The 19,465-nt window shown below is 52.5% G+C and overlaps 1 protein-coding gene across 4 annotated transcripts in view; it reads right to left on the bottom strand.

The window, feature by feature from the left end:
• Positions 1–7,077: 7,077 nt before the first annotated feature.
• PRDM16 (PR/SET domain 16) overlaps positions 7,078–19,465 on the bottom strand; it is a 338,507-nt gene continuing 326,119 nt past the window's right edge. For 3 of the 4 annotated variants that reach the window (XM_045165710.1, XM_045165711.1, XM_045165713.1), the window contains 3 exons: positions 13,100–13,333; positions 11,774–11,948; positions 7,078–10,614 (listed from right to left, as the gene is read on the bottom strand). In XM_045165710.1, the coding sequence (XP_045021645.1) occupies positions 10,480–10,614; positions 11,774–11,948; positions 13,100–13,333 (544 nt within the window). In that variant the 3' untranslated portion in view covers positions 7,078–10,479. The remainder of the gene's footprint in view (positions 10,615–11,773; positions 11,949–13,099; positions 13,334–19,465) is intronic. The other variant, XM_045165712.1, reaches the window with a different exon arrangement.

The following is a 19,465-nucleotide window of genomic DNA, read 5'->3' as shown; positions in this document are numbered from 1 at the left end:
GGTGGAAGAGGCGGGAAGGATCCCCCGCTAGAGACTGCCCTCACTTTGATCTCAGACATCCCGCTCAGAGCTGGGAGAGGACGTGTCTCCGTTGTTTTGTGGTCATTCATTGTGGTGGCCCAGGAAGATGACCGGCCTCTCCCATCTCGTCTCTGCCTCTGACAAGCATCCTACTTGGCTGACCTGTTTCTGTCTTCCCGCTGGAATGCAGGCTTCACGGGATGGGGGGTGGTCTACACAGAGAGGGCAGCCTGCACCCTGCTCCTGTGTGTCGGGGTGCCTCTGTGCCTGGCCTCGGGGCACCATTCAGCAGGCCAGGAGGAGATGGGGCAGCATGGATTAGACGGAGCTCACCCCACATGTATGGGCCTCACCAGCCTGGGGACATTTTAAGCCTTGAGAATTGAGAGGAAGAGGCCTTGTGAAGGTGGCTCTTGTGTGGCCCGGGGTCTTCTCCCTCCCTGTCCCCCGTGAGAACCTTAGAGGGGACACCACTGGCTGTCACAGGCTCAGGGCCTTAGCTCCATGCCAGTGTCCTGGGGGCGGAACCTGCACACTGATGGTCACCCCTGGAAGGTAAGATGTGGGTCAGCTGCATGCCCGGCTTGCCCAGCACTCACAAAATGAGGGGTTTCCCGAACATCTGGGATCATCAACCCCATGGCTCTCGGGATTTCCTACAAAAAAGTCGACACCTGCTGCCTGACGGAGCCCCTTTAGTGTGGCTCCAGGGTATCCTGTGCTCCAAGAGGTCTTGCTCGAGTCTTCCAAACTTTTGGCTCAGTTGCAGGGCCGTAGCCCAGAGAGGCAGTGTTCTGAGGCCAGCAGTCCCCCAGGAGGCCTTTTGGTTTGACCATCATGGGTGCTGAGGGCAATAAGGGCAGTGCCCGCTCTCCCCCTACCTCCCTAACCTCAGGGAAGGTGGGGGTTGGAGGATAGGGTACAGCAGGTCTCCTTTCTTCTCTGGGCCTGGCATCCAGCTGACCCACCACTCACTGCAGGGTCCCTCCCCTTGGGTGCCTGGTCCAGCCCGCGGGCAGCTGGGAAAGGTCTTGTTGACCTTGGGTGATGGGGCAGCTGTGAGTGGGCCTGAAGACAGAGGCTCTTCTGTGTTGGGTGACTGGAGGCCCAGGCTGGGTGGGGTCCACAGATGGACACAGGGGTGGCGTGGGGGCCAGGCTGCTGGGCGGGGCCTGGCCTGCCTCTCTGGCCCATGGGGGTGGCCTTGCTGAGCAGGAGGCTCAGTTCAGAGAGCACACAGTCACTCCATCTTGTGGCCCAGCTAACAATTGGGCAAATGGTTGTTACCTCCTATTAAATACCTACTGTGTACCAGGCTTCCTGCATCACCTTCTGGAATTCTTACAGAAACTCCCTAAGGTGTCAATGTCTCCATTTCATCCAGAGGTCAAGTGTCTGTGCTTTATTACCTGGCTAGTGAGTGACCTGGCCAAGAGGAGAGCTCAGGCTTATCTGAGTGCAATGCCCAGGCCCCCTCTCATAATTAGGGACTATTTAAGGTTTCCAAAGAGGTAAGGCATTTTAAAAATGCACTTATCTGCTCCAATTGAGAATTCAAAGCATTACAGACATTCCAGCTGTGATGATGCAGCTCCCACTGTAATCAATAGAAAACTGGGCAAAAATAAGAAGCAACTGTCGTAGTCGTCAACAACAGGTAGCAGGGCTTAGTGGTAAAGAATCTGTCTGCCACTGCAGGAGACACAGGAGTCACTGGTTCAGTCTCTGGGTGGGGAAGATCCCCTGGAGGAGGGCATGGGAACCCACTCCAGTACTCTTTCCTGGAGAATCCCATGGACAGAGGAGCCTGGCATGCTACAGTCCGTAGGGTTGCAAAGAGCTGGACGCAACTGAAGCGACTGAGCATACAACATGTGGCAGAGAACAGTGGGGGTTGGGGGAGGACCCAGTGAGGTGAGCCCCACACCTGCCCAACTTTCTTCTGAGAGGCAGGACAAAGCAGAACACAGAGGCTTCACTGAGCTAGTCGAGGCAGGCAGAGATGGGGTCAGGGAGGCTGAGGGGACTGGGACTTGCAGGCAGAGCCTCAGAGGGAAGGCACCAGTGCAGAAAAGGATCTGGAGAAGCCCCCGGGGTCAGCCTGAGTCTGGTCAAATGCTCTGCTCTGTGTGCAGAATGAGATCCTGGGAGCCGAGCAGAGAACAGCTCCCAGCATCCACACAAGCTCGGAAACACTTGATAGCCAATCACCAGGACCAAGAGGCCTCATGGACCCCAGGACATTGGCTGGAGATCAAAAAAGGCCACGTATTAGGTGAAGGTAAGCTTACACCTTAGGTGGAAGGAGCAGAGGCTGCTCTACATTTTTGAAACAAGCAAAGACCAGGCTGGCCTCCAAGTCAGTTAACTGCTTGTCAGCCCGAAAATTTCTTAAAAGAAGGTCAACGAACTCTGAGGTCTCAACCATTTTGCATTTACCGCCTCCAGCACCCAGTGAAACATTAATAGGCACGTGACCTATAAGTGTGAGAAAAAGCAACCAATAGAAAGAGACCCAGAAACCACATAGATGATGCAACCAGCAGAGCTTCCCTTGTGGTTCTGCTGGTAAAGAATCTGCCTGCGATGAGTGCGATCTGGGTTCAATTCCTAGGTTGGGAAGGTCCCCTGGAGAAGGGAAACACTACGCACTCCAGTATTCTGGCCTGGAGAATTCCCTGGACAACAGTCCATGGGGTTGCAAAGAGTCGGACACGACTGAGCGACTTTCGCTTCGCTTTGCTTCATGAAGGGTGGCGCTAGTGGTAAAGAACCCATCTGCCAATGCAGGATATGTAAGAAATGTGGGTTCGATGCCTAGATTGGGAAGATCCTCTGGAGAAGGAAATGGCAACTCCAGTATTCTTTCCTGGAGAATCCCATGGACAGAGGAGCCTGGTGGGCTATAGTTCATAGGGTCGCAAAGAGCTGGACATGACTGAAGTGACTTAACACACATGATAACTATTCCAAGGATATAAGGGAAGCCTTGAACATAAAAGAGAAAGTATAATGTATAATGAATATGATCAAAAGAAAAAGAATGTGGAATCAAATGAAAATTCTGAAGATGAAAAAGATATATAAGATACGAACATTTAAAAACATACTGGATGGAGTTAACAGATTAGACACTACAGAAGGAAAGATCAGTGAACTTGAAGACAGGACCACATAAGTCATCCAGAGCTCCAAGGCCTGGTGGGTCATGAATCCTGGGTTTTAACTGGATCCTAGGAGAAAGAGCCAACTACCTCCCTTGGGCTTTTGGTTCCCCAGACTCTCTGTTGGGCTTCCCTGGTGGCTCAGATGGTAAAGAATCTGCCTGCAATGTGGGAAACCTGGGTTTGATCCCTGGTTTGGGCAGATCCCCTGGAGAAAGGAATGGCTACCCACTCCAATATTCTTGCCTGGAGAATTCTGTGGACAGAGGAGCCTGGCGGGCTATAGTTCATGGGATTGCAGAGTTGAACATGACTGAGTGACCTTCACTTGCACTCACAGCCTCTCTGTTGGGCCTCAACTGGTGCTCAGGCCTCCCTGTCTTATAACCATGGAATTCTGTCCTCTCTGTCCTAAAGCTCTGGAGCAAACTCCACCTCCCTTTCCTGAGCTGGGTGTAAGTTTTGGGGAGGATGTGGCCTGGCAGTGCTGTGCACAGCGCTCTTCCCTTCGTGAGGACCACAGCGCAGGCTGTGGCCGGCAGCCACCTCCCACCCCAGAACCCTGCTCTGAGCATCTTGTTATCCTGGGCCCCTCTTGCTCATCCATCTGTTCCCACAAAAGCCAGCCTGTGTCTAGCCATTTTACCCCAAAATAAGATACTTTTTGATTTTGGGGAAGACTTTTGTTGCCCCGAGAAATGAAGTTAATGATTCTCAAAATAGCTTCTCTGCAAATAACCAACAGGCTTACTTGGCCCAAAATGAATCTGAAGGGGAATTCAAAAGCATCTCTTTTCCCAGAAAACAGATTTCTCATTGACACATTTTTCTCCTGTTGATTTTCACCCCCCTTGTTTCCAAAATGGAGCTTTTTTCCTCGATCTTCCCTGCCAGGAGCTGGGCTTCAGGGAGACAGTGTTGGCTTGCCAGCCTGTTCTCTGTGCCTCTGCTCTTTCCCTCTGAGGTCCCCTGACAATAGGGCTCTTATCAGACAGGCTCCTGTCCCGGGATACTCCTCTCTCTTCGGGGGTGGAGGGCATAGAGAAAGACTGCTGGGCTGAACAAAGATGGGAGCTCTGGCCCCTGATGGCAGCCTGCCTGGGGAGCTTGGGAGGGCATAACGGGGTGGGCTAGAGACTGTCACTTCATCTTGGTGAATGGCTTTTGGAAGTGTGGCCATTCACCAGTTCTGTGATTTGCATCATTTGTCCTCTGAGAATGGAAATTTATTTCTCAAGCCATCCCTGTGCTTGGAACTCCAGGGCAAAGCCCATATCTGACCACAGGATTCAGATCACAGGATGACAGTCACACCAGGGAAGAAATCACCTTAAAATGTTTAACTGCTTCCCCCAACCAGTGCTACCCTGGAGACACACATACTTGAAGGTGTGAAGAAAGTGAAGAGACTCAGTACCCAGATTTGGGCCCAGGGATATTGTTCCAAGGTCAACTGCAGTTTTTTCCCTCTGGTGGCTATGAGATGCTGCCATTTAGAGGAACCCAGGCCTTGCCCCCTTCTGTTACCTCTCTCAGAGCAGGTTCAGCCCCCTTCAGAGGCACTGGAGGTCTCAAGATCCATGTTGAGTGAGGGTTCTTACAGCAAACTACCCATCCATCATCTATCTACCCAGCTATCCATCCACCCACCCACCCATCATTCATCCATCGTTCCATCCATCCATTCATAGGGGATCCACCCACCTATCCATCATCCATCCACCCACACATTTATTCATCCATCCATCCACACATCTTTCCATACATTTATCCACCATCTATCCATCCATCCACCCATCCATCTGTCCATCTACTATCCATCCACCCATCCATCATCCATTCATCATCCATCTATCCATCCATTCACCTATTCATCATCTGTTCTTCATTTCTTTGTGCAACCTGACAAATGGGCCCCAAGAAGGAATGCCTGGGTACACAGAAGGAGGGGTGCCCTGCGGGGCTGTGTTTGCTCCTCCTGCAGCCCTGGCCTTTGCTCCTGCCTTGATCCATCTGGCCATTGCTGGTGGGTCAGGCTAAGGCCCTGGCTGGAAGCAGTGTGTGGGGCAGACACAGCTGAAGTGGAGGGCTGGCTGGGGGGAGGTCTACTCTCAGAGGGGGGCAGATTTGGGGCTGGCCTTATAGGATGGGCTTCTCCTCCATCAAGAGGCCCTGGTGAGAGTTCATGGGCATGGGCGCTGGGGGCAGGGACATGTTGGGGTAAGAATACCTGGGGGCAGTTGCATTTGGAGGTGGGCACACCAGTAGGGTGCCATGCCTAGAGGTAGGCTCACCTGGAGATGGACACACCTGAAGGCCACTATGATCAAGAGTAGAAACACCTGGAGGCTGCCACACCTGGAGCAGGGTACACCTGGGGGCCATACCTAAAGGTCACCTTGTCCTGAGGTGGGCACACTTGGAGGAGGGCACAGCAGGAGACCAGCACTCTCACTGCAAGGCTGTCCTGGGTAGTTGGTGCCCTCTCTGAACTTGTTCTTTTCTGGAAAACAGGAACAGCAAGGGGACCTGCCCTGGGGGTGGTACAGGAGGATGGCACGAGGGGCTCTCCATCAGGGCTGGTGAGCCTCCCCACTAGCCACTCCCTGACTCTTGAGTCTGTTCTCACCATCCCTCCCCAGCCCTCCAAGGCCTCTGTTCTCCCTGAGTGAAGCAGGCAGGCACAGAGGCTTAGAAAAGCACACAGATTTATTGCATATCAATCTCATGTATAAATTCATTGTAGCATTGGAAAGATTACATTTGGTATACAGTCCTAGTCTACAGCATCAACCTCAAAATCAGCTTCTCCTAGGCTTCATCTTAAAGACATTTCTCTACACACGTACATTTGTCTTTATCACGAGCATCATCAAAATGAAATCTGCAGAGTTACTCTCTGAATGATTCCTACACTTGGTGTCTTTTCCTTTCCTTCTCCCACAGCGATTTCCATGTTAAGAACTGCGTCTTCCATGTGGGCAGTTCAGGACTCCTAGTCTCGAGGACGCAGACTCTAATCACATATTTAATAAGTGCATCTATGGGATTTTCCTTTTCGTAAAAATTTCACGAACAGACACGATAATGACTACATACGAGCCATGCAGTTTACTTAGAACGGAAGCAAATTTACAATCGGGGGACGTGGGACATACACCAGCCTCCTTCTCAATGGTTTTTTTAAAAAAAACATTATGGAGAAAAACCAGACATTTACACTTGACTTCTTTTCAACACTATACAGCTCTAAAAGAAAAAAAAAGAAAAGAAAAAAAAAACCGGATCGTAATGGAACGCTGGCGAAGGATGACGTGGACGCACGGGTTTGGGGTGTCACCAGTGTGTACGCGTATGGATGCCCTCAGTCCCGTGTGGACGTGGGGCTCAGCTTCCCTCGTTTGGAGAACGAGGAAGAGAGGTGCGCGGGAAGGAGCCTTCAGGATAACTTTGTTCATGAGTGAATTGCACATCTGGAAACATAAGCTGCCTTTTCATTCTATCTTCTCTTACTTTTTTCCCCCCACAAGTGGTAATACGAATCCGTGACAGAAAAGAAGGAAGACGTAAACACTGGAATGGCAGGAGGAGAGGGACGCTCCTTGGCATCTCGTGAGGACGTCTTAGTCACAGTATCACTTATCGCTACAGAGACATTCATGGCTTTTGAGACCCGGCTGACCTCCACCGACCAGGAGCAGCTATGTCCCCGCGTCCCCAGCCGGGAGGGGAGCGAGGTGCCCGGCTCCCCGTCCGTTCCCCGCCACCGCCCCAGGCAGCAGTGCGGGGTGCTCTCCTGGGGTGCTGCCCCTGCCCCTCCCAGGACAGCACGGTGAGTAAGCTCAGTAGATTTCAGTCACTTGGGCAGTAGTGGGGGGGGGCGGGGCTGGGGCCCGGGGCGCCACAATCCAGTGCTTTGAGGCTTCAGGGCTAACACAAGGGATGTGTATTCAGGCAAGTGCTTTGCGAATGTTCACTGAGGAAGCAGCCAGGACGCAGAAGGACAAGGGCCCTCAGGGTTTCCAGGGCCAGTCAGTGTCTGGGTGGACTGGCCATACTCTTGGCATCGTATGGGAAGGCCACTAAGGCTGGGCAGTCTCTCAGGCCCACCCCAGTCACTTATCCCCACCCCAGGGTTCCAGGTGGGATGCAGAAATGCATGTCTCTGGGTTCCAACCAGAGGCTTCTGGGTTTCCCTTATGAAGGGCTGGCTGGCCAAAGGGTCAGCAGTCCTGGGGTCCTACCCGCTTGTCCTGGGAATGAAAGAGTTGGGCCCAAGGTGGGGGTTGGGGTCTGACAGGCAGAAGAGGGAAGGGTGAGGAGACCTCCTTCCAAATTTCCACTTGGGGGTGAGAGTCAGCAGTCCAAAGAGGGAAGCGGACGAGGCTGGAGTGAAGGGCCCTGGCCCCAGCACGCTAGCCCAGTGGGGTTCCTAGTTTACAGCCCTGACTCTGGCCACCAACCCACAGATGCATTGGTTGGCCAGCCAGCCACCAGCTGCATCCATGCCATGAAGCTGGGCTCTTGGAATTCTCCAGCCCGAGCTCCCAGACCCTCCAGGGCATCCCCCTGGGTCTGAGCAGGTGGCTGGTGCTGGAGCCTTGGGGGCAGAGAAGACCTGGGGAGGGGCAGCTGACTGTGGTTGGGACAATGCTCAACTTTGAGGCCAGGCTTCATGGACCCACCAGGCGTAGGAAATAAGTGATCTTTTTATCTGAGGGTCCAAGGACAGAACCCTCCCTGCCACTGAATCTGCCAAATGCTCAGGCTGGAGGAGAAACTGGGCTTACTCTGTTTTCAAGGGGGACAAAAAACAGGACTTAAAATGTGCAGTCAGGGTTCTTGGGGATGGGGAAGGAAAGAGTCAGAGTTTAAGATCAGCTACAGAAACCCAACTGTGACCGTCACAGAGAGACCAGAGGTGAACGGAAGGGCTGGGCTGCAGGGAACAGACACTCAGGCCTCCACCTGCCCAAACATCCTGCTTTGGACAGAGAGAGTCAAATCGCAAAAAAAAGCACACACCTTATTTTTTAGCAGAAGAAATCATATAATTTGGGTTTACAGAAATGGGGAGGTGGTATCTGAGGTTGACTTTTCAAAGGGGTCCCATCGCAACCGAGGGAGAGTTGGAAATTGCGACACACCAGGAGGGTCCACTGCGGGGGTGGGGTGAAGGAAGCTTCTGAGGTGGTGTGAGCAGCCGTGTCTGTAAATCCTTGTGGGTGCGGCTGCAGGCGGCTCCTCTGCCAGCAGCTTCTCTGACCGCCCTGGGGGCCACGTTCCAGCCTGTTCCCACGTGGAAGGCGCTCTGAGTGGTACCTTGACCGGATCCGGGAAAGGCCAAATCCTTTCACTAGGATCTGCACGTCTGTGCGCCCTTGGGGATCCCCATCCACAGGTCCCCACTGTGAAGCCGAACCCCCAGTGCCCAGGCGGACGATTGTCTTGGCCTGGAGCGGCTGGACGGTTGGCCACTCCATGACCATTTGTATTTTCACACATTTCTTAGGGCAACTTGGGCGGGTTTTTTTCCTCTTCTTCTTGGGATGCTAGTCTTCGTTTTTCTTCCAAACAATAAAAGAAATAAATAGAGCACTTGTCTTAAATGCAACTGAAACTCAAATTTAACAAAAACACATGATTGTCTGGAAAACGGGCAGCAGGATTCGTTGGGGGGTGGGGGATGTGGGGTATTTGGCACATTAAAAATCGCCCCACTCCCTGGTTATTGATCACACAACACACAACCTTATTACACGGTTTTGGTCCTTCACTAGATACTTATATTAACATTATTTCTTCACAATAAGAATGTCTAATGCCAAAAATACTGTTAAGGAAGAAATAAAATAAGAAAAGAAATGAATTAGAAAAAATTACAAGTTATATACAGATTAAGGTCAATTCCATCAGGGAAAAAAAAACAACAACAATTATTTGAAATTGGCCCCTATGGGAATAATTTAAAGCCCATCGAGTGGAGAGCAGCCTGGTTCTGGGAGGTGCCGTCCATCCCCTCAGGGCTGTGCTGTCTTAGCTCTTTGTGGAGGTCGCACCTGGACTCCCGTCCTTCTGGAGCCGGGTCCCGCCCGCCAGGAACCCACACAAAGAGCGAAGTGGCAGTTGTGTCCTGGGGTCTCAGGTGAGCATGGAGCTTGGCAGCCTGGAGCAGAGGAGCCTTGGAGTGCACCCCACGGCAGCCCCTATGGGGGGGTGCCCACTCCCTTCCCCTTGTCCATCCACAGGGGGTGGGGTGGGTGGGTGCTGGAGATCCCAAGATGATGGCGGGCCCCGCCTTCTGCAGAATGGTGCGGGGGTGGGCGGAGGGGCTTGGCCACTTCTGCGCTGGGGACCAAGTCCCTGCTCCGACCTCCCTCTGGGTGGGGGATGTGGGCACAAATCCCATGTCACACAATGACAGGCACATCTCTGAGTCCCAGCCTTGGGCCAGCCCAGGACATCGTATCTGGTTCCAGGCACAGTCTCAAACTGCTCCCGGGAGTGGGCTCCGCCCCTCGGTTCTGGGGGCGGGGTGCCCAGAATCACCTTGGCTTTACAAACACAGTCAGGGATAGAAAATCTCTCCATTATCTACAGTATAAAGAACACCCCCAAACGCAGGGCTGGGTCCCAGGCAGGTTTGGGTTTGCAAAGAAGCTGAGATTTCAAAGCAATGCAAAATTACTTTTAAAAAACAATTTGCAAGTCACTTTGTGATTTTTTTTTTAAAAAATACTGTCTATTTTTAAAACCACATGCTTAAATAGACTCTGTCGTCAATAAGATTACCAAAAGGATCATTCTTGTCATTTTCTTTATAAAAATTGTCAGGGCGATTCCCTCCTTAGAGCACGCCCAGATGTCCTTTCTCTCCCAAGATGCCACACGGCGCCCGGGAGAGGCCCACCAGCCTCGGTGTGGGGTTCAAACCCCGTCCTTGCCCATGGGGTTGACTCTGTGAGGCAGCCCCCAGTGCTGTGCCCAGATAGAGTGAGCTGTACCAACTGAAGGCCGTTCTCAAGACTGATGCTTGGAGCCAGTGAAACCCTATGATGGCTCCAAGGATGCCGGGTTCTGAGTTTTCATTGCAAAAGTCAGAGTTGGACCATGGAGAGGGGAACAGACGCGGAGGAGTGGTCAGATACAGGTGACAAGCAGGGGTCTCCTTGGCCCCAGGCCGCACAGGCTCCCAAGGCCCTTGCCTCCGTCTTCTGCCATGGAGATTTCTGTTGGGAAGTCGGGGGCCCTGGTGGCCTCACTTGGACTCTGACCCCAGCCCCTCTCAGGCCGGTCAGAGGTGGTTGATGGGGTTAAAGGCTCCAGACTCTGGCGTGGCTCCTGCGATGTTCAGCCAAGCGTCCAGAGGGCCCTGGGAAGAGGTGTGGAGAGGAGTGTCCTCGGAAAGGGACAGCATCATTGCATACGCCTGGATGGAGGGGAGGGCACACACAGGAGTGCAGGTGAGTGGTGTGGGGTGGGTCCTGTAGACCCCAGGCCAGCCCATGCCCTCCTGGCCTCCCACCCCCTCCCACTGACCTCAGACCCAGAGGTGAGGTGGGGGCAAAGGTGTTGGGGGCTGGCCTGCAGAGGAGGCATCTTTGCAGACGGCCACTAAAACCCTCAGCCTCTTTGGGGCACATCCGCCCTTGCAGGTGCCCCTACATCCCTGGTGATCAGCATGGATTCACAGGCAAGCATGCTTTTCAGGGGGACCAGGGTGCTGGTGGTTACTGCTGAGACCCCATCGAGGAGGCGCAGGCCCTGCCTGGTGGGCCCTGTCCGGTGTGGATGACTGTGGCGGTGGCACAGAGCCATTTCAGGGGCGTGGCGTGCAGCATTTCTGAGCTGAGAGCAGACGTGCCTCTGGCCCAGAGCCCAGCTTGGCCCCCAGAGCACAAGTGGATGGGACCCAGGGCTGCTCAGAGCAGGTGGGGTGAGGTGTGTCCACCCAATTTCACACTCTGGACAGGATTAGTAAAGAGACGAAGACAGACACGCAGACGGTTTTTGCTCAGACTTGGGTGAGCTGCGGAGAGCTGAGTGGAACCCCAAGTCCCCCAAGCTGAAAATAACCAGGGTCCTGCAGCCCCTAGGCTGAGGGTGAGTCATGCCGGCCAGCCTGTGCCCTGCTGGCTTGCCATAGTTGCAGCTTGGAGCCCGTGAGCCCGACGGGGGAGCGTCCCTCGAGAGGACCCTGGGCTACCATCACTCCTGCTTGGGCAGAGGCAGAGGAAGGCCAGTGCAGCCACGAGGGCACTGCCAGTGGATACCACCCTCCCGGTATATGAGGGCCAGGACCCTCATGTCCAGGAGCACTGTGGGACTGGGGGAGCGCCCTTGTGAGGGTCTGGCTCTCGTTCATCTGCCCTCAACCTCTCCCCACCCTTGTTTTCATGGAAAGGGAATCATTTGGGGGTCTCTCTAGCCAAAGCAATGGGCATGGGAGGGCTGGAGTCCCGGGTGTCCCCCATGCAGACATGGGACGGCCACAGAGAGAAGGGAGGTGGTCCCTGGTCGGGGATGCACAGCTGGGGCCTGCCATCCAGCCTGGGGAAGGTCGGGGGCAGGCTCTGGTAGGTACCTACCTGGTTCTTAGCCTGCCTGTACAGGGTCTGTTTTAAAGTCTCAGAATCTAAGGTAGAATTAAGCACATCTTTAACTTCAAACGTTTCCTCAGCTGTTCTGCGGAGATCCAGCCCCTTCCCAAAAGTCGGCATCGGCTCCAAAGCTAAGAGACCGCCTGGTGGCTCCTCAACACACCTGCACCAATGACCGGAGAGGGGCCTGCTGTCAGCCTGTCTGGCCTCGGCCGCCTCTCTGAAGCCCCACGGCCAGCTCTGTGCCTGCATGCACACCACAGCGTCTCCACGAGCCACATGCACAGGAGACAGACACACGGACACATGGACACGTGGACGGAAGCCACACAGATACAGGAAAGTGATGGAGGACACAGAGGAGGTCTGTGCGTGCACACACATTGCGAGCACAGGCAGGGCGCCGGGTCCCTGGGCACAGAGCACAGGCTGGGAGCAGGGCAGAGGTCTTGGTTCCCGAAATCTGGGTTGTTCTGGGGGGCCCACTCTCAGGGCCCAGAGTGGGAGTTAATGGGCCATCTCTGAAGGGCCCGCAGGATCTGCCAGCCACCCCCAGGAGGACCTTGAATGCTGGTGGCATTACCGGTGCTGAATGTAGGCAGTGAGCAGTGGGGACGCAGCAGGAGAGGCTCTCCTCTGCCAGCTTTCAAAATCATTGGTGCTCAACCCCCACCCACAGCCTGTTGAAGACAGACGTCACTACTCCTGGTTCTGCGGGGCTGGAGATCACCCACAGGTCCCTGATCAGCTCCTTCTCAGCCTTTGCCTGCCTTGCTCTGCTTCTGGACTGGGTGAAGCATGTGTGCGCATGCACATGTATACACAGATGTGTATAAACATGCACATTCATGTGTGTACATGTATATATATGTGCCCACACGGGCGAGGGTGTGCACACAGTTGCACATGTGGTGTTCACACATGTATGTGCACGTGTGCCCACACTGTGTATGTGTGCACAAACATGTGCACACACGGGTGAGGGTGTGTACACAGTTGCACATGTGGTGTTCACACATGCATGTGTGCACATATGCACGCACGCACACACATGCATATGTGTACACGTGTACATGTATGCACATGTGCATTGTGTGTATGTGTGTGCAGGTATGTGTGCATGTGTGTGTGAGTTTGGGGCCTGGTCTCACCCTGACCTGTGCACAGAAGTCCTTGCAGTGGAAACACCTACTGGGAAGGAGAGAACCCCACTGGCAGGGTGGACGGTGTGGGAGTGAGGTCACCCCCTCGGTGCTTGCCCGTCTCCCTGCCTGGGGCCCAAGCACTTGGGGCCCACAGAGGGCAGGTGCCCACCTTCGGGTGTGGTCAAAGCCCACGGCCAGGGAGGTGGGTGGCTCCTCATCCTCATCGTCCTCGTAGGCACCCTGAGGCTCGGGTGTGGGGGATGCGGTGTCGTCCTGTGACTTCCCTGCCAGGCTGTCATCATCCTCCTCCAGCTCCTCTTCCTCCTCCTCCTCCACGTCCTCTGGCTTCCTGATGGCCAGGCCCGGGCACTGGGAGGTGCCATCTAGGTCCTGGACTTCTGGCCTGAAATGACACAGAGGGAGCTGACCACAGATGTCCTGAGGCAGCAACTTGGTTCCAGTGGCTCTGGCCCCCTGTCATCCCTGATGCCCCCAGCCTCCTCCGATGGCAGCCTGCCCTTCTCTATCACTAGACCCTCAGAGCTGGGGTTCTGAGCAGCCCGTCTTCGTCCTTGGCCGCTGTTCCAAGTGATTAAAAAATGGAAGGGCACCTGCCCACGACCAGGATGAAGCTGGGCAGGAACTGCTGGGCAGCAGGCTCCCGTCATGCTGGCATAGACACGGGACACTCAGGGGTTCAGGAAGGGTGCTACGCTGGCCTGGAGGGCAAGGGGTCCTGGGAGCTGATACTGGGCTTGGGCCCTGCACAAGGGGTATCCCTGGGGAGGTTCAGAGTGTGGGAGGTGTGTGGCCCCACCCTGATGAGTGCTTGCTCTTCCCCACCTGCCACGAGGGCACGAGGACTAGGCGGCCCTCCACAGAGGGGTATCTCGGACCTGGGGCTCTGGGCCGTGTGGACTGGGCTGTTGTTGGCGATGGAACCCCTCCAGGGTGAGTGTGTTTCTGAGACTGGCTGTCTCTCCTGCAGCTCAGACCCCTCCCCTCATCCCCAGGGGTCCTTGCAGCTGGGGGCCTTTCCCATTCTGGTCCTCATTATTGAAAAGAGAAAACGAGCCATGAGGAAGAGGGTGCCCATTACTTTGAGAAAATGACAACAGCGTTGTTCGGTTCATCTGCAAGTTCATGACCAGGTGCCGTGGCCACACATGGGCTGGGCCCAAGGCCACCTGGGCAGGTGTCCCACACATGGGTGGAGGTGGATGGGGGGCAAGGCACATGCTTCGTGAATTGGAGTTCTGAGCCCCCGGACTTAACCCCTTCTGGACCTCACACAGCCCATGGGAGTCCATCCCCTGCTGTTGGGAGAGACTCAGGGTCCTGCTTGGGGCACTAAGGCAAGAGGGATGTCTTCTCCAAGTGGTCACCATCTCCAAATACAGAGCTGAGTGGATGGGCTGGGAAGCTCCAGGTGGTTCAGTTCCTGGGCCCCAACCCCTCCCCCCGCTCCCTCCTCGTCTTCACTTCTCATCTTTCCACCGTAGAGTGTACAGTTGCTGACAGCTGACCTATTCTCCAGGACAGGCAGGACCCTAATGTGTCTCCCTTGATGCTGGGCATCAGGTTCACGTCTGTCCACCTGTGGTGAGGACCCCAGATCCAGGTCCTGCCTCCCTCCATGGGTCTTGGCAGGTCCTCTTGGGTGGGGTTTGTCATCTCAGAACCCACGCCCTCCGGGGGAATGTGAGAACAGTCCCCACCCTGAGTGCTGATGGACAGCACAGGTGGGGAGCTTGGGCCAGCGCAAAGCCCTGAGTGTCATTTAACTGAACCTGAGTCTCTGTGCGTTTATATACAAGCCCTTCTCTGTGGGAGCAGCGACCATGAATGAGCACTTTGTCCTGGCACCATGCCTTGCCCTGCACAGAAATCTGCTCATTGGTGGGAGGCCTGCGTCAAACACCAGCGCTCGTTGAGGGTGGGGGATGGATACAGCAAGGACAGAGAGGGGAGTCTGGCTGGAGACAGCTTCAGACAGAGAGGAAATTAGAACGAGTAGCCAGGCCTCCAAACAGCTGCCTGGGTGCAGAATGTCCCCAGGGCCAGCCTAACACAGCACATGGCTATGGCTCAAACAGCAGGGATCGTCCCTCTCCCCTCCAGTAGATTCGTTGTTGTTCGGTTGCTCAGTTGTGTCAGATTCTTTGTGACGCTGTGGACTGCAACACATCAGGATTCCCTGTCTTTCACCATCTTCCAGAGACTGCTCAAACTCATGTCCTTTGAATCAGTAATGCCATCCAAAATCTTGTCCTCTGTTGTCCCCTTCTCCTGCCTTCAATCTTTCCCAGCATCAGGGTCTTTTTCAGTGAGTCAGCTCTTTGCATTAGGAGGCCAAATTATTGGAGCTTCAGCTTCAGCAACAGTCCTTCCAATGAATATTCATGGTTGATTTCCTTTCGGATTGACTGCTTTGATCTCCTTACTGTCCAACAGAGTCTCAAGAGTCTTCTCCAACACCACAGTTCAAAAGCATCAGTTCTTCGGTGCTCAGCCTGTTTTATGGTCCAACTCTCAGATCTGTACATGACTACTGGAAAAACCATGGTTTCAACTAGACAGATCTTTGTCAGCAAAGAGATGTCTCTGATTTTAAGTACGCCGTTTAGGTTTGTCATTGCTTTTCTTCCAAGGAGTAGGCATGTTTCAATTTCATGGCTGCAGTCACCATCCACAGTGATTTTGGAGCACAAGAAACTAAAATCTGTCACTGTTTCCATTGTTTCCCCACCTGTTCACCATTAAGTGATGGGACCAGATGCCATGATCTTCATTTTTTTGAATGTTGAGTTTTAAGCCAGCCTTTTCACTCTCCTCTTTCACCTTAATCAAGAGTCTCTTTAATTCCTCTTTGCTCTCTGCCATAAGGGTAGTGTCATCTGCATATCTGAAGTTATTGATATTTCTCCTGGCAATCTTGATTCCAGCTTGTGCTTCATCCAGCCTGGCATTTCGCATGATGTACTCTCCATATAAGTTAAATAAGCAGGGTGACAATATATAGCCATGACGTACCTCTTTCCCAATTCGGAACTAGTTCATCGTTCCATGTCTGGTTCTACCTGTTGCTTCTTAACCTGCATACAGATTTCTCAGGAGGCAGGTAAGGTGGTCTGGTATTTTCAACTCCTGAAAAATTTTTCACAGTTTGTTGTGATCCGCACAGTCAAAGGCTTCAGCAGAGTCAATGAAGCAGAAGTGTATGTTTTCCTAGAATTCTCTAGCTTTTTCTATGATCCAACGGATGTTGGCAATTTGATCTCTGGTTCCTCTACCTTTTCTAAATCTAGCTTGTACATCTGGAAGTTCATGGTTTACATACTGTTGAAGCCTAGCTTGAAGGATTTTGAGCATTACTTTGCTAGCATGTGAGATGAGTGCAATGATATGGTAGTTTGAGCATTCTTTGGCATTGCCCTTCTTTGAGATTGGAATGAAAACTGGCCTTTTACAGTTCCGTGGCCACTGCTGAGTTTTCCAAATTTGCTGGCATATTGAGTGCAGCACTTTAACAGCATCATCTTTTAGGACTTGAAATAGGTCAACTGGAATTCCATCACCTCCACTAGCTTTGTTTGTAGCAATGCTTCCTAAGGCCCACTTGACTTCACATTCCAGGATGTCTGGCTCTAGGTGAATGATCACACCATCATGGTTATCTGGGTCACTAAGATCTTTTTTTGTACAGTTCTTCTGTGTACTCTTGCCACCTCTTCTTAATATCTTCTGCTTCTGTTAGGTGCATACTGTTTCTATCCTTTATTGTTCCTGTCTTTGCACGAAATGTTAGCTTGGTATCTCTAATTTTCTTGAAGAGATCTCTAGTCTTTCCCATTCTATTGTTTCCCTCTATTTCTTTGCCTTGTTCACTTAAAAACACATTCTTATCTCTCCTTGCTATTCTCTGGAACTCTGCATTCAGATGGATATATCTTTCCTTTTCTCCTTTGCCTTTAGCTTCTCTTCTTTTCTCAGCTACTTGTAAGGCCTCAGATTTTGGCTTTTTGCATTTCTTTTTCTTGGGGATGGTTTTGATTACTGCCTCCTATACAATGTCACAAACCTCCGTCCATAGTTCTTCATGCACTCTGTCTATCAGACCTAATCCCTTGAATCTATTTGTCACTTCCACTGTATAATCATAAGGGATTTGATTTAGGTCATACTTGAATGGCCATAGTCGTTTTCTCTATGTTCTTCAATTTAAGTCTGAATTTGACAATATGGAGTTCATGATCTGAGGCACAGTCAGCTCCTGGTCTTGTTTTTGCTGACTGTATAGAGCTTCTCCATCTTTGGCTGCAAAGAGTATAATCAGTCTGATTTTGGTTTGACCATCTGGTGATGCCATGTGTCAGAAGAGGGTGTTTGCTATGACCAGGGCATTCTCTTGGCAAAACTGTTAGCCTTTGCCCTGCTTCATTTTGTATTCCAAGGCCAAACTTGCCTATTACTCCAGGTATCTCTTGACTTCCTACTTTTGCATTCCAGTCCCCTATGATGAAGGACATCTTTTTCTTGGTGTTAGTTCTAGAAGGTCTTGTAGGTCATCATAGAACTGTTCAACTTCAGCTTCTTCAGCATTAGTGATTGGGGCACAGACTTGGATTACTATGATATTGAATGGTTTGCCTTGGAAATGAACAGAGATCATTCTGTTGTTTTTGAGATTGCACCCAAGCACTAAATTTTGGACTCTTTTGTTGACTATGAGGGCTACTTAATTTCTTCTAAGGGATTCTTGCCCACAGTAGTAGATAAAATGGTCATCTGAATTAAATTCACCCATTCCGGTTCATTTTAGTTGACTGATTCCTAAAATGTCGGTGTTCACTCTTGGCATCTCCTGCTTGACCACTCCAATTTACCTTGATTCATGGACCTAACATGCCAGGTTCCTATGCAATATTGTTCTTTACAGCATCCAACTTTACTTCCATCACCAGTCATATCCACAACTGGGAGTGTTTTCACTTTGGCTCTGTCTCTTCATTCTTTCTGGAGTTATTTCTCCACTCTTCTCCAGGAGCATATTGGGCACCTACCGACCTGGGGAGTTCATCTTTCAATGTCCTATCTTTTTGCCTTTTCATGCTGTTCATGGGGTTCTAAAGCAATAATACCGAAGTGGTTTGCCATTCCCTTCTCCAGTGGACTACGTTTTGTTAGAACTCTCCACCATGACCCGTCCGTCTTGGGTGGCCCTACACAGCATGGCTCATAGTTTCATTGAGTTAGGCAAAGCTGTGGTCCATGTGATCAGTTTGGTTAGTTTTCTGTGACTGTGGTTTTCATTCTGTCTGCCCTCTGATGGATGAGGATAAGAGGCTTGTGGAACCTTCCTGATGGGAGGGATTGGCTGTGGGGAAAACTGGGTCTTGTTCTGGTGGGCAAGGCCATGCTCAGTAAGTCTTTAATCCAATTTTCTGCTGATGGATGGGGCTGTGTTCTCTCCTTGTAGTTTGGCCCAAGGCCAAACTACAGTAGGGGTAATAGTGGCTATGGCAACCTCCTTCAAAAGGACCTCTACCAGCATGCCAGGGCTCCTTGGACTGTTGTAGTCAGTGCCCCTGACCCTGCGGCAGGCCACTGTTGACCCGTGCCTCCTCCAGAGATTCCCAAGCACACACAGATAGGTCTGGCTCAGCCTCTCATAGATGCCCCAGCTGCAGGTGTCTCGGGGCCAGTGCCTCCTCCCAGCCCCTTCCCTGGACTCTGGTGCTTTGCTGGTGATCCCTGGGGCTCCTCCACTTGTGGACACATCATCCACTCTGCTTCACCTTCACATGGTGTCTCCCCATTTTCTTTTTCTAAAAAAGTCTATTTATTTATTTTTGGCTACGCTGGGTCTTCACTGCTGCCTGGGCTTTCTCTAGTTGCTGAGAGTGGGGGTTACTCTCTGGTTGCAGAGCATGGGCTTCGCGTTGTGGGGGCTTCTCACTGTGGGGGCTTCTCTACGGAGCACAGGCTCTAGGGTGTGCAGGCTTCCGGAGTTGTGGCGCACGGGCTTGGTTGCCTTGAGGCCTGTGGGATCATCCTAGACCAAGAACCAAACCCATGTCCCTTGCATTGGCAGGTGGATTCCCAGCCGCTGGACCACTAGAGAAATCCCATATTTCTCCCTTTTCTAAGGACACCAGTCCTATTGGATATGGGCCACCTGATTTCAGAATGACATCGTAACTAATTACACCTGAGAAGATCTTATTTCCAAATCAGGTCACTCTGAGGGGCTGGAGGTCAGGATGTCAACAGAGGAATTTGGGGAGGGGACAGGGTTTGGCCCAGGGGTTTCTGGGGTCAGGAAGCCTGGCAGGCCCTGAGTTATAATGGACTGTCAAGAGGAGGTCACTGGTTCTGGGTGGTGTTAACACAGGCCGTCCGAGGGCCTGGTCTGTGGGCTGCCTCTGCCCTGGGCTTTCTGAGGGGTGTGGGGCCGGTGTCTGAGTCTCACTTACCGCCCCCACCCCTGGGGCCCTGGCTGAAATGCTGCTCTGTGGGGTCAGGGTGGTGCCAG

Source organism: Bubalus bubalis, chromosome 5 (genome assembly GCF_019923935.1).
Source record: "Bubalus bubalis isolate 160015118507 breed Murrah chromosome 5, NDDB_SH_1, whole genome shotgun sequence".
NCBI classification, from domain to species: Eukaryota; Metazoa; Chordata; class Mammalia; order Artiodactyla; family Bovidae; genus Bubalus; species Bubalus bubalis.
Note: the sequence above shows the minus strand (reverse complement) of the source record. Positions and strands in the feature narration are given on the sequence as shown.